A 13,060-nucleotide genomic window follows, 5' to 3' on the forward strand; every position below is an offset into this window, starting at 1 on the left:
TTTACACTGCGCTTGGTACATGAAAGGTACTGCAGAATAGCTTTTGCCATTTTTATTATTATTAAGCATATGACTGCTGAGAACTGACCAGATAGTGCAGTGACTTTGCAGAGTGGATATGTACCTTAATGAGAATATGTATTGGCATATGGTGAAGCTGAGTCTAGGATGGGTGAGGTTATGATCTGTTGAGGTAAGGGGAATATTCTTTTATACATTTAACAAATATTTATCAGTGCCTACTTTGTGCCACACATTGATCTAAGCATTATGGATGAAATACTAGAAAAATAAAACAAATAACAATTACTGACCCAATGAATCTTATATTCCAGTTATTATGGCAACAAAATTCACCACATAATGGCATAGTGATACTTGTACATTTGAAACACAACTGGAAAAGTAATTTCAGCATGTGAAACGGGTCAAGAATACCCCAAACCCCAACACAATCAACTTCCATGGTGGATCCAATCTGAGAAGATTACAAGAAAACAATGAACAGAAATGAACAATCATAAACATTTTTGTTTAAAAGAATTTTTAATCATGTCTTTAATTTCTTTGTTGCACTCTTTGAACTCTAGTGGTTGCTAGTTACACCTCTGGTATTGCCAAGTAAGCTTCTGCTGAACTGACTTTCCTGCAGATAAAAACTATTAACTCTAAACAGAATACAAGAACAACTATCTGAATGTACTGGAGAAAAACCTAAAACAGAAAGATTCCAGAAAGTCTCAAGACTTGGGAGAAGGGAGTAACACTGGTTGAGTTTCCAAATTTCATGACTTGTATCCTAAGAGGAAGATGCAGTCTATCTGCCAGATGAAGTGGCTAAACCTCCAAAAAAAAAAATCTGCAGTTTTTATAGCCCAAAGAAACTGAGTACAGAGTTTGAGGAAATCTCAAAACTGGAAGTTGAGGGAGCATCTAGGAAATGGGAGAGTTAGAAGGAATCACAAATTCTTCTTTGAGGAATGATAAACTCTGCTTAAATCTCTAGCTGACCTCTGAACCCGGAATGTCTAGGGCATACTTCAAGCAACCCAAGAAAAGATAAATGACCTGAATTGATTTTTGAGGGGTAGCCCAAGAGACAGAGATTGTAGTTTGAGTCCAAACAAGCTAATGACCAGGAAAAACAAAAACACCGACACTCTTCAGAGAAATATTACAGAACCCAACATTTCAACAATATAACATTCACAATATTTAGGTTATAATGTAAAATTTCTCAGTATAAGAAGAAACAGAAAGACATAATCCATTCACATACATGTGTGTGTGCACACACACACACACACACAAACCTTTCAACAGAGACCTATCCCAACAGAGAACACCCAGATATTGAAATTCACAAAGAGTTTATTGCTGCTATTATATTTATCTTCAGTGACATAAAGGAAAATATGCTCAAAATGATTGAAAATAGGAAACCTCAGAAGATAAATAAAAACAACAAAAATAACTGAATGGAAATTTGAGAGCTGAAAAACAATACATGAAATTTTAAAAACTATCTGGATAGATTAAACAGTATAATGAAGATAACGGAGAAAATAGCCAGTGCACTAGAAGATAGATGAATAGAAATCATCCAAAATCAAGATCAAAGAGAAAAATATATTTAGAAGAAAAGGAATTCATTCTCAGGAATCTATGAAAACAATATCAAACATTCTAACACACATCCAGCTGGAAATCCAGAGGGTAAAAAAGGAAGAATGGAGCCAAAACTATTTGAAAAAAAAGAAAAGGGCTGAAAATTCCTCAAATTTAGTGAAAGTCATATATTTATGGATTCATGAAACTCAATAAATAACAAGCAGTATAAATATAAATTCTAATTGTTTGTCTAAGAAAATTCCATCATCCAAACATGCATAAATAAGTAATATAGATTAAAGCAGAACGAGCTATAAAAATGAAAAAATGAAAATTTGACTGCCTTGGGATAGACATCTAAGGATACATTATGTCCTGATAAATGTTGAGGATCCAGGCAACCAAAACAAGAGTGTTACTGAAGGGATAGGACCCAAAAATGAAAGAATAATAAATTGTACAAGATCTCTTACTAATTAGCAATAATGTTCACCTTAAAAGAAGCGTGTTTTGATCAGTACTGCCTCATTATCAAGAAAGCCTTTTAGATCGTGAAGCCCCAGTTCATCAGTCTAAATATTCACGTATCCTTCAGCTTTTTCCTAAAAAAATCAAAACTGTTAAAAGGAAGGGTGCTGATCATCATCCCAAATATTTCCACAGTCATATATCTACTTGTTTTCTCTAACTTCTCCAAGAAAATAGTATTCTACATTGGTTATTCTATAAAGAAGTAATACCTACCAAGGTTACATAGGAGCAGAGCCCAGTATCTAAAATAGTTCTCACTAACCACTCCAACAGACTAGTATACAACACATCATAAAACAATTCAGCAAAGAGGAGATTAAAAAGGGTTACTTTTTGCATTCAGTTGCTAGATCCTGGATGCCAATGTCATGACAGAAACTTTGCACCTGTAATGAGTCTCCAAAGTGAAAACTTTGCACTATGGAACACCATTTGGATCTCAACTCTTTTATTAAGAACACCAATACTAAAAAGAACTTCATTAGAGTATTCTGTCAATCCTTACACCAAACCAGAGTCAGACATAATGCCACACCAAAGATCATCATCAAAATGAAAGCAGGAATTTGGCTGGTAGCTAGAAGCGTAGGAACAACAGAGTTTTTGCCACTTACTACTCTTTCTTCTGGAACCTAACAAAATGTTTAGCACATAGTAAGGAAATTAATAACATAAGGTAAATTAAGGAATAAATAATTTATGTGAGAGAGAGCACTAGTGCTCTGTCCTTCCACAAGAGCAACAAATGTCCACACTCAACTTTTACAGAACTCTGAAGTCTAGGCAAAAAATCTAAAACAAATAAGGGAAGGCTTGGTGAAGGAAGCAGCAGATGCTTTGCAGTAAGAAAGTTTTAAGGTGTCTGCCTACCATATCCTCACCTCCAGATCAGCAATTGATTATAGTATGACAGCCTGTACTCCTAGTATAGGTTGTTAGTGCCAGAAGGGAATAGTATAGATCTCATTCTCAAAGAATTGTGCTTATCATTTTAGACTTATTTGGTGAATCCCTGAAGTACAGGCACAAGGACTTACCTTTGTTTTGGCTGACTAAAGCATCCCTAGAGCTGGAGTGATGTTCTGGGTGGGGTTTGCTAGAAAAATTTAAGAGTGTAAGGATGATCTTGAGCAGACTAGGACAAGAAAAAACAAACTAGACAAGCAAGAGACAGGCTGAATGATCTGGGAAGGAAGAGGCTGGGACAGGAGATATGTTGGGAAATAAGCCTTTATTTTTAAGGCTTGCTTATAAAAAGCATGAAAAGACATTATTTTTTATCTGTGAGCTGACCTTCAGCCTCTGAGTCTCAGTGCATGCCTAAATTGAAGGCTAACACCAAGTTATAAACAGCCTCACTAATCACTGAAGGAGGGCTCCCAAACAGAGCCAATCTGTAGACTAAAGGAGTATTTTTTTTCCCTTGCCTATAGACGTTTAAGAAACCTCCATCAAAACACTAGATACCACTAAGCTGAGAGAACACTGATATCAGTGGCCACATGGGACAAAGAAAATAGAATTTACAAAAGTAGTTTAGTAAACAAGCAAACAAAATTAACTCACAAAAAGTAGTAACAGCTAACCCCAGAAAGGAGCAAAATCTAATTTCCTGAATTGCCACATTATAATATTCAAAATATTTAATTATCATCAAAAGTAAGAGGAATGTAAAGAAACTAGAAAACATGGCCCATTCACAGGAAAAAAATAAAGTAATAGAAAATGATCCTGAGGAAGCTTAGACACTAGACTTATTAGACAAAGACTTTAAATCAATTCTCTCATGTATGCTCAAATAGCCAAAGGAAACCATGGACAAAGAACGAAAAGAAACCAGATGAACACAGTCTCAACAAATAAAGAATAGCAAAAAGGAATATAAATCATAAAAATAAATCAAATAGAAATTCGGACACTGAAAAGTACAAAAATTGAAATGAAAAATTTGCTAGACTATTCCACTGCAGAATTGAGGAGAAAGAAGGAATAATTAGAGAACTTGAAGATAGGTCATTTGAGATTATCTAGTATGAGGAGCAGAAAGAGAAAAACATGAAGAAAAATGAACACACCTGAGAGATACATAAGACACTCTCAGGTTTATTAACACATGCATAATGGGAGTGCCAGAAGGAGAAGAGAAGGAAAAAGAGGGAAGAAAGAACACTTAAAGAAATATTGGGCTACTCGATAATGAAAGAAAGATATCTCTTCAAGATCAGGAAGAAGATAGGATGTCTACTTTTACTACTTCCATTCAACATTGCACTGGAAATTTTATCTAAAGCAATTAAGCAAGAAAGAAAATAAAAGGCAGAAGAAAATTGGAACAGAAAAAATAAAATTACCTCTCTTCGCAGATGACATGATCTTACATATGGAATATCCTGAAGAACTTACACACACAGGAAAACAAATAGATCTAATAAATGAATTCAGCAAAGTTGCAGGATATAAGATTAATACATGAAAATTACAGTTCTATACATGAGTAATGAGCAATCCATAAAGGAAATAAAGAAAACGACTCCATTTACAAGAGCATCAAAAAAAAATCTCAACTTATAAGAGCATCAGTCATAAAAAAAAAAATGAAGTACTGATAGAAGCTACAAAATAGATGAACGTCAAAATGCTATGCTAAGTGAAAGAAGCCAGACATACTTATTGGACAATTCCATTTATGTGAAATATCCAGATTAGCTAAATTCATCGAGACAAAAAGCAGATTAGAAATTGTCTGGTGCCAGGGGCTGGGGGATGGAGTTGGGGGGTGGGAGGATGGGGGCACATGGAGAGTGAATGCTTAATATGTTTTGGAACTAGAAAGAGGTGATTTCATAATACTATGAATGTACTAAATGCCTCTGGATTGTACCCTTTAAAGTGATTAATTTTATGATATGTAAATTTTACTTCAATAAAATGTAGTATATGTAACACTGAATGCATCATTGTCATCATTACTATGGAAAACAATGTTTACCAAATTTCACTTTCTTTAATTTAAAAGCTTGGATTATGAGACGAACAAACAAGTAAATTAAATTTAAAACTAGTCAGTATGATTTGCATAACATGCTCTTGTCTTCTCTCTGTTCTCTTTCAGATTATGTCTGGCCACTACCTAGATATTTGTGCCCCGTCTGGATTTCTTTAGATGTTTTATTTTCTACAGCGTCCATCATGCACCTCTGCGCTATCTCGCTGGATCGGTATGTAGCAATACGTAATCCTATTGAGCATAGCCGTTTCAATTCACGGACTAAGGCCATCATGAAGATTGCTATTGTTTGGGCAATTTCTTTAGGTAATTAACTTTCTTGGCCATTAGAATTGCAGCGGCTATGCTCAATACTTTCGGATTATGTACTGTGAACAACGTACAGACGTCGACTGGTAACATTTGCGTTTAATCGGGATTCTTCTAGTTAATAATTATTCTTAACCTATTTATCTGATATTTAGGTTAACAATAATGAAAGAAACGTAATGTATATAAATATGCAAATATAAAGTTTCCATTTATGCTGCTAAATTATTTTATGCATCAAAATGCCAATGAATTCTGCAACACAGACACATAACCTTTGAGATATTTAAAACAATTTGAAGATGACAAAGATATATGTTGATATCTAACTTTTTAAACAATAATATTTAAATCTTAGAAAATATCAATCTATTCCAGAATATTAATCTTTTTAATTCTAATTCTATGTCTTCTTCAGTGGAAAAATTAATAGTGCCATACAAATCCTTACGAAGTAAAGATGTCTAAATTTATGCTGTTAATCAACCTAAAATATACTATTTCACCTCTGTTTTTAACTATCTTCTTGGATTCTGGTTATACAAAAAGAAAAAAAAATTTTTTTCTTTAAAGATTTGGGGAGGATTGAAAGGAGAGAAGTGATCATCTTATTGCTTATATTTAAGATATTCATGCCTTAATAATGCTAATTTAAAGTTAAAAAATTGAACTAATTATAATATCAGGCCTTTTACAATTCATTTTTCCTTTTTTTCCTCTCTCTCTTCTAGTTAGAACTTACATTTAGTGTCTCATTGAATAATTTCTCTTCAAAGTTACATTCTGTAAAAGATTCTGGTAAATTTTTGAAGATCAAGATCTCAAAATTTTACTGATATCATCTATAGATTTTGACTCTGGGTTTATTTATTTAAGTTTTAAGATTGTTTTATTGCAGGTGAATATACACACAAACAAACCTTTGGATAAAAAGCAATGATACTTCTCCCAGCAAATAAAAAAACTGAATCTACAAACAAAATTTGACCTACACACTCAAGAGCTCCCAGCTTTTACCCCCTAAATCTTGAAGAGCTTTTCTACAAATATGCCAGCTCTTATGGTGCTTACAAAGGAAATACACAGCTGAATTAAATCAGAATATTAGAGGCATCAGCTTCTAATAATGACAATTTGAGTAACTTGCACTGATTCATGCTAAAGATGACAAAAATATGGAAAAATACCATAAGCATTAAGAAGCTAATAAGATAGTGAGAGGTCCATAAAAAGACAGAAATTCAGGAAAAATGATTATGACTTTTGGGTCACATTTGTTAATGATGCATTTGCAAACCTGAAGATGTGATGACAGGCTGAGAAGCTCACTTTAGTCTCATGGGTCAATCAACTTGAACTTATTTTTGGGTCCCAAAGACCTGTACACTAGAAATAAGAATGGTCCAGGATAAACCACCCTTGACATGTAGTTCAGGCCTGGTTCAAGTTACCTAGGCAATCAAAAAAAAAAAACAAAAAAAAAACAAGTCTCAAAATTGGATTATGATGATTTCATATTCTTCGCTTTTCTAAATTTTTTTGTATAAGCAAAAACAAAAAATCAATATCCTAAGCTTCAAATCATTTCTTTCAATAATATTCAATTCTAGTAACTGAAATACAATGATAAAAAGACACATAAAGAAACAAGACAATGTGAACCAGATATAACACAATAAAAGATAATGTAGATGAACCTATAGGCACTCAAGATAGTTGAATTACCAGACATAGACTTTAAACAACTATTTGTAGCATGTACATGAAAATTACAAGCTGAACTTAAATATTTCAGCAAGAAACTGCAAACTATAAAGGCTGATATTTAAAATATGAGAAACAACGAGGAAATCTGGAGCTTGAGCATACATGGAAACCTAAGAACTCAAAGACAGATTAGACATGGCTGAAGAGAGCATTACTGGAGGTTAGTTAGGAGAAACTGTGACCAATGAAGCAAGGAAAATTGGAAGGATAGAACAGAGAGAACAAGAAGACAATAGACGTACAGTGTACAGTGAAAAGAGTCCCACAAGGTGGGAAAAGAACGGCAGAAGAGCAATATTTGAAGAAATAATGACTTTTCAAATTTATGGAAGATACTGATTCTCACTTTTAAAGAGCTCAAGAAGTCCCAAACAGAATGAATAAAAAGCAATCAACATTTAGATCCATCATAGTGATATTGCAGAAAAAGAGAAAAATATATCAACCTTAAAGAAAAAACTAGATCAAGTTCATTTCAGCACAGCAACAATAAGATGGATGAATGCCTTCTCAACAACAACAATGAAAGCTACAAGATACTAAAATGATAGTGTCAATGTGCTGATTAAAAGTGAATGCTAAGCTAGAATCATATATTTCGCAAAAGTATGCCTCAAGAATAACAGTGAAATAAAGGCACTGTCAAACAAGGAAAAACTAAGAGAATATGACAAATGCAGACCCCTACTTAAGGAAATACTAAAGGGGGTTCTTCAAAGAAAATGGCCACAGGTGGAAGGTTAGAGATGCAGGAAGCACTTAAGTGTAATGAAAATGGCAAATGTGTGGTTAAATATAAATAAACATTGTGTAAAACAACAATGACAATGTTTCGTGGAGCTTGGTATCTTAATGGAACTAAAATGCACAAAATAATAGCATGTAAGTACAGAGGGTTGAAAGTAAACTTTTTTCATTGTCCAGGGGAAAAATAAAAATGATATCTAATATTAAGCTTTGATGAATAAATTATAACTTGGACATTCAATGGTAATCACTGATAGAAAAGAAACGTTTAATTTCCAAATTTGCAGAAGAATATTACAGAGTAATAAATCCAAAAGGAGGCAATGAAAGATTAAAAAAAAAGGAACACAAATCAGGTGAGAAAATAAAGAAGCACACACTAAGATGGCAGAATTAAAACCAAATATATCCATAATTGTATTAATTATAAATGGAACTAAATATTCTAAGACTGTCAGGCAAGATTTGAAAAAATAATCCAACTATGTGTTTATAAGAGACATATATAAATCATAAGGAAAGTAAGGGATAAAAAAGGGTATTCCACACAAACACTAACCAACAGAAAGATCGTGTAGCTAAATTAATAATCTGTCAGGATAGATTTGTCAGAAAAAATGATTATTTTAATAATGATGAATGATTTAATTCATTTGGAAGATTCAGCATAATGAATGTGTATGTATATAATAATATGACCTCAACATTACTAAATCAAAAATGGATAGAATTGTAGGATAGATGGACAAATCTGTAATTATGGTATAAGAGTTTAACATACCTTTTTCAGTAATTATATGAGGACAATGAAAAAAGCTGAACTTACTGATAAGTGAAAAATGCATATAAGAAATATTTATCAAAATTGACCATATATTTGGCCATAAATCTCAATAAATTTCAAGTGTTAGAATCATAAAGTGATTCAAATTCAAATGAGATAGAAATGTTTTCCAAAAGGTAACCAGAAAATCTACATACATTTGGAGATTAAGAAATTATTTTCAACAAACTTTGACTGAATGGATTTAGGACCCACTGATGACTCTTCTTTGAACCATTTATTATGATGTGATTGTAGACTGATAATTTTTCTCACTTTATTATTCTTTCTTCCTTTATTATTTGGCATTATATGGTAAAGAAGTGTTTTCCCTCTCACTTTGTTATTTATTTATTCATATTGGTAAAGACTTCTGAATACTTTGGTAATCAATGTAACGTAGTTCATTACTATTGTTAATCATCTTGGTGCTCAAATTGTCCCAGATTTGTCCAATTAGAGCTTTTTTTGATATGTTCCATCAGTACTTTGAGCACTTTCTTACTTTCTGGCATTAATTATGCCAGATTTACCTTCTATTTTCTATGTCCAAGTTCTGAAATCAGTTATTTCATACGAGGAACCCTTGTTTTTTTTAGTGGTCAGATGTTTTATAAATCAAGATATGGACTCTTGGTATACTCATTGCTACTAGAATATCATTACTCCAGTAGACCTATGCCTTTACTCCCAATCCAGTAACAAGGATTCTTCTGCCACCTTCCCAATTCCTTGTTACTCCTCATTTTTCTCACCTGGTCCTCAAAAGCATCAATATATTTATTTATTATTTACATTTTCTAAAGCCTACAATACAATAATTCATTTCAGAATTGTTATCCTCATACCATTCAACAACTAAAATGCTGTGCTTTAAATTGTACTGCAAATTTTTTGTCTTTAGAGTGTTTCCCACTGAGGATATATAGTCAAAGCATTTTGTCCAAAATATTAGATTTAGTTTGAATTTTGTCCCCTGTGTGCTTCTGTTACCAATTCTTTATAGTTAGGGATTTTTTGGTTTTGGTACGCATTCAGTGTTGATTTGCCCTACCTTGTTGCCTTTATTTTTTTAATCTGTAAAACCTCAATATGATGTTCCAAAAGTCAAAAGTATGCAAACAGTATACTCAGAGAGGTCATTCTTCTCTCCCGTGGTTAACCCATTTACTAATTTCTAGAATATACTTCAGAGTTTATTTTTGCAAAAAACTATATATGTTGTTGTTTCTCCTTTTTTAGATAAAAGATAAACTATTATATACATGTTAACACTTTGCTGTTTTTCACTTGGTAATATGTCCTGGGAACCACTATCAATTCACAGTAAGATAGTAGATGTAAACCCAAGTATCATGTAAAGGATTTAACCATTCCATTTAAAAGCCAAATTCCTTTTATTTCTTTATAACCACAAGTACTGCATTTTATAGATATATCATAATTTAATTAATTTCTTGTGTAGTATGAGCATTTAAGTTGTTTCTAATATTTTGTGATTGCCAATAATTCCACCAGAAACAATCATGTGCATACCATTTTTTCTCTCTCACTCTGTGTGTGTGTTTCATATTTTTGGAAGTTTAATTTCAGCAAAAATTCCTAGATGTAGAATTGACTTATCATGGGATAAATGTATACAGATACATTTAGGTAAGGGCTGAACAATTTTTCATTTCCACCAGGACTGCAAGAGAGCTGATTTCCCCAGAACCTTGCTGAAGTGTATTTTCAAACTAAAATTTTGCCAATCCAAAAAGTAGAAATGTTATCTAAGTGTAGTTTTAATTTGCATCTACTTTGTTATGACTGAAGTTGAGCTTGTTTTAATGTGGTTAAGTGCCATTGCTAAATCAGGTTTTCACAAAGTGAATGTGTCTTTTGCTTGTTTTTCTGTGTTTTTATTTTTTTCTCAATTTTAATAGCTCTTTATACATCACAGATAATACACATTTTACATGCTATAAATGAAAATTTTTCTGTGTTTGCTATTTGCTGTAGCTTATGGTGCTTTTGCCATACAAAATTATTATTTTTGTTGTTGTTGTTTTTGTTGTTATTTTGCAGTTCATTTTATCACGCAAATTTCCTTTCCATGTTGAGTAGTAGTTATCAATTATCTCCCTATGCTCAGATTAGACAATAAATCACTCACATTTTTCTCAGTTTTTACATTTAGGCCTCTGATCCATTTGGCATTTCTTTTTATACGTGGTGAGATATGCATTTAATTTTATATTCCTCCATATAATCATTCATTTGTCTCATGCTTTTTATTTGAAAAGCCAGTCTACTCTGTGATATATGATGCCATCTTTATAGCATATTAAATTTTCTTATCTATCTGGGCTTACCTCTGAAGGTCACATTCTATTCTAATAGTGTGTCTATTTATGTGCTAATTCCACACTGTTTTAATTATGAAAGGTTTATAATAAATTTTGTCACCTGATATGGTTAATCCCCACTCATAACATTTTTCACAGCTTGTCTAGATGTTCTGGAATGTTTAATTTTCCCTCTGTGCTTTAACATCAACTTTCTATGCCCATTTAAAAAGCCTGTTTATATTTTGATAGAGGTCTCTAAATTTATAAATTAATATAGGAATAAATAAACAACTGAATTTTTAAAAAATACTTTTCCTAATATGTATATTAAATTACATTATGGCCACTCTGTCTCCCAGACCTTACAGCCAAGATTATTACATCATCACTCATGTCTTCCTTGTTACCATTTATAATTCATCTCAAAAAAATCAATTTTGTAGCTTTACCACTCTACTGCAACTGTTCTCTGCAAATTCGTTAGTAACTTTTTGAAGGGGTAATTAAGATTTATTTATTAATTACTATTGTTATTATCTTTTTTTTTAATGGCAGTAGTGGGGATTGAACCCAGGACCTTGTGCATGCTAAGCATGTGCTTTACCACTGAGCCACACACACTCCCATTAGTGACTTCTTAATTGTTTAATTTGTCAGTTATCAAACTATTTGGTCTCAGGATCCCTTTACACACTTAAACATTATTGAAGACTCCAAAGAACGTTTGCTTATACTTTATCCATGTTTTATTTTGTAACATCAAGCATAGGTATTTTGGAAAATATTGGTTCACTGAGTTGTGCAAATTTTTCAAATGTTAGTACAATACCTAATAATCCTTACCAATCTTATCAGAAAAGTCTCTAAATATAGGGAAAGTATCAAGCTTTCCAAGGCAGATACAAGTTTCCCAAAATTCTAATAGTCACCTGAAAGCTAAAATTTTATCATTAGCAGCAAATACCATCTGTTTTTCCCTCAACGTGACAGATTCAACTCATCCATCTCTGGGAAAAAATGTGCCACTTATCCAAGTATGAATAACCCTAGTGTGTCTGACAGTCATTCTTCAAATATAAATGTTATTCCATGAAAAATATGGCTAGTTCATCTTCCCACTCTAACAATTACATAAGTGCTTTTCCGCAAAGCAACCATCCTATGTCAGAAGTGCTCAATGTATACTCCCATTTCATCACACAGATTATTGAAAGGGTCAAATTTTAATTAAATTAATATTTTTAACTGCTTCTTCAAGGACATTCTTAATTAAAATTGACCTTTTTTTCCCCTGAAAATGTGTGGCGGTAAACAGTACAAGGACAACTTGTACAATTTGTCGTCACTAGCTTGATTTATGCTAAGGAACCCGCGGTTTTACTCACCATTACTTTGCACCATGTAAAGTAAAAACAGCAAATAAAACATTAATATTATTATAGAAGTAGTTTTGAACTCATGAAACCATTGAAATTGTCTTAGAGACACCCAGGTATCCATGGACCAAATTTTAAGAGCTATGTTTCCAACTCTAGCTCCCTCTGTGGCATTTGAGAGTGAAAGATGTTTTCCTCATAATTGTCTCTTCCTCTGCATGCTATGACATTATTTTTATTTGGTTTTCTCTTCTTCCATCTTTCTGTCTGCTCTTATTCAATTTCTTCATTTTTTGCTTTACCCTCGCTCTTCTCAGCATTCTGTCCTTTCTAATTGCTTATACAGTTTTCCTAGCTTACTTCATCCACAGAAATAACTTAAAATCTATCTACTGATGACTCTCAAATAAATATTTCTATTTCTATCTAGATTATCTGTCTATCTCTAGTTTAAGCTGTATAGAAGTCTAGAGATGAATGTTGGATTTATATTTCAACTGACATCTCACCAAGATTGTACTCATCATCTTTCTCCCATCTCCATTTTCCCCTCTTCCTA

The 13,060-nt window shown here is 32.6% G+C and overlaps 1 protein-coding gene across 1 annotated transcript in view; it reads left to right on the plus strand.

Moving 5' to 3' along the window:
• HTR2C (5-hydroxytryptamine receptor 2C) overlaps nucleotides 1-13,060 on the plus strand; it is a 98,602-nt gene that overhangs the window by 57,099 nt on the left and 28,443 nt on the right. Inside the window, exon 3 of the mRNA XM_010956882.3 lies at nucleotides 5,255-5,455. Within this exon, the coding sequence (XP_010955184.3) occupies nucleotides 5,255-5,455 (201 nt within the window). The remainder of the gene's footprint in view (nucleotides 1-5,254; nucleotides 5,456-13,060) is intronic.

Source organism: Camelus bactrianus, chromosome X, assembly GCF_048773025.1.
Source record: "Camelus bactrianus isolate YW-2024 breed Bactrian camel chromosome X, ASM4877302v1, whole genome shotgun sequence".
NCBI classification, from domain to species: Eukaryota; Metazoa; Chordata; class Mammalia; order Artiodactyla; family Camelidae; genus Camelus; species Camelus bactrianus.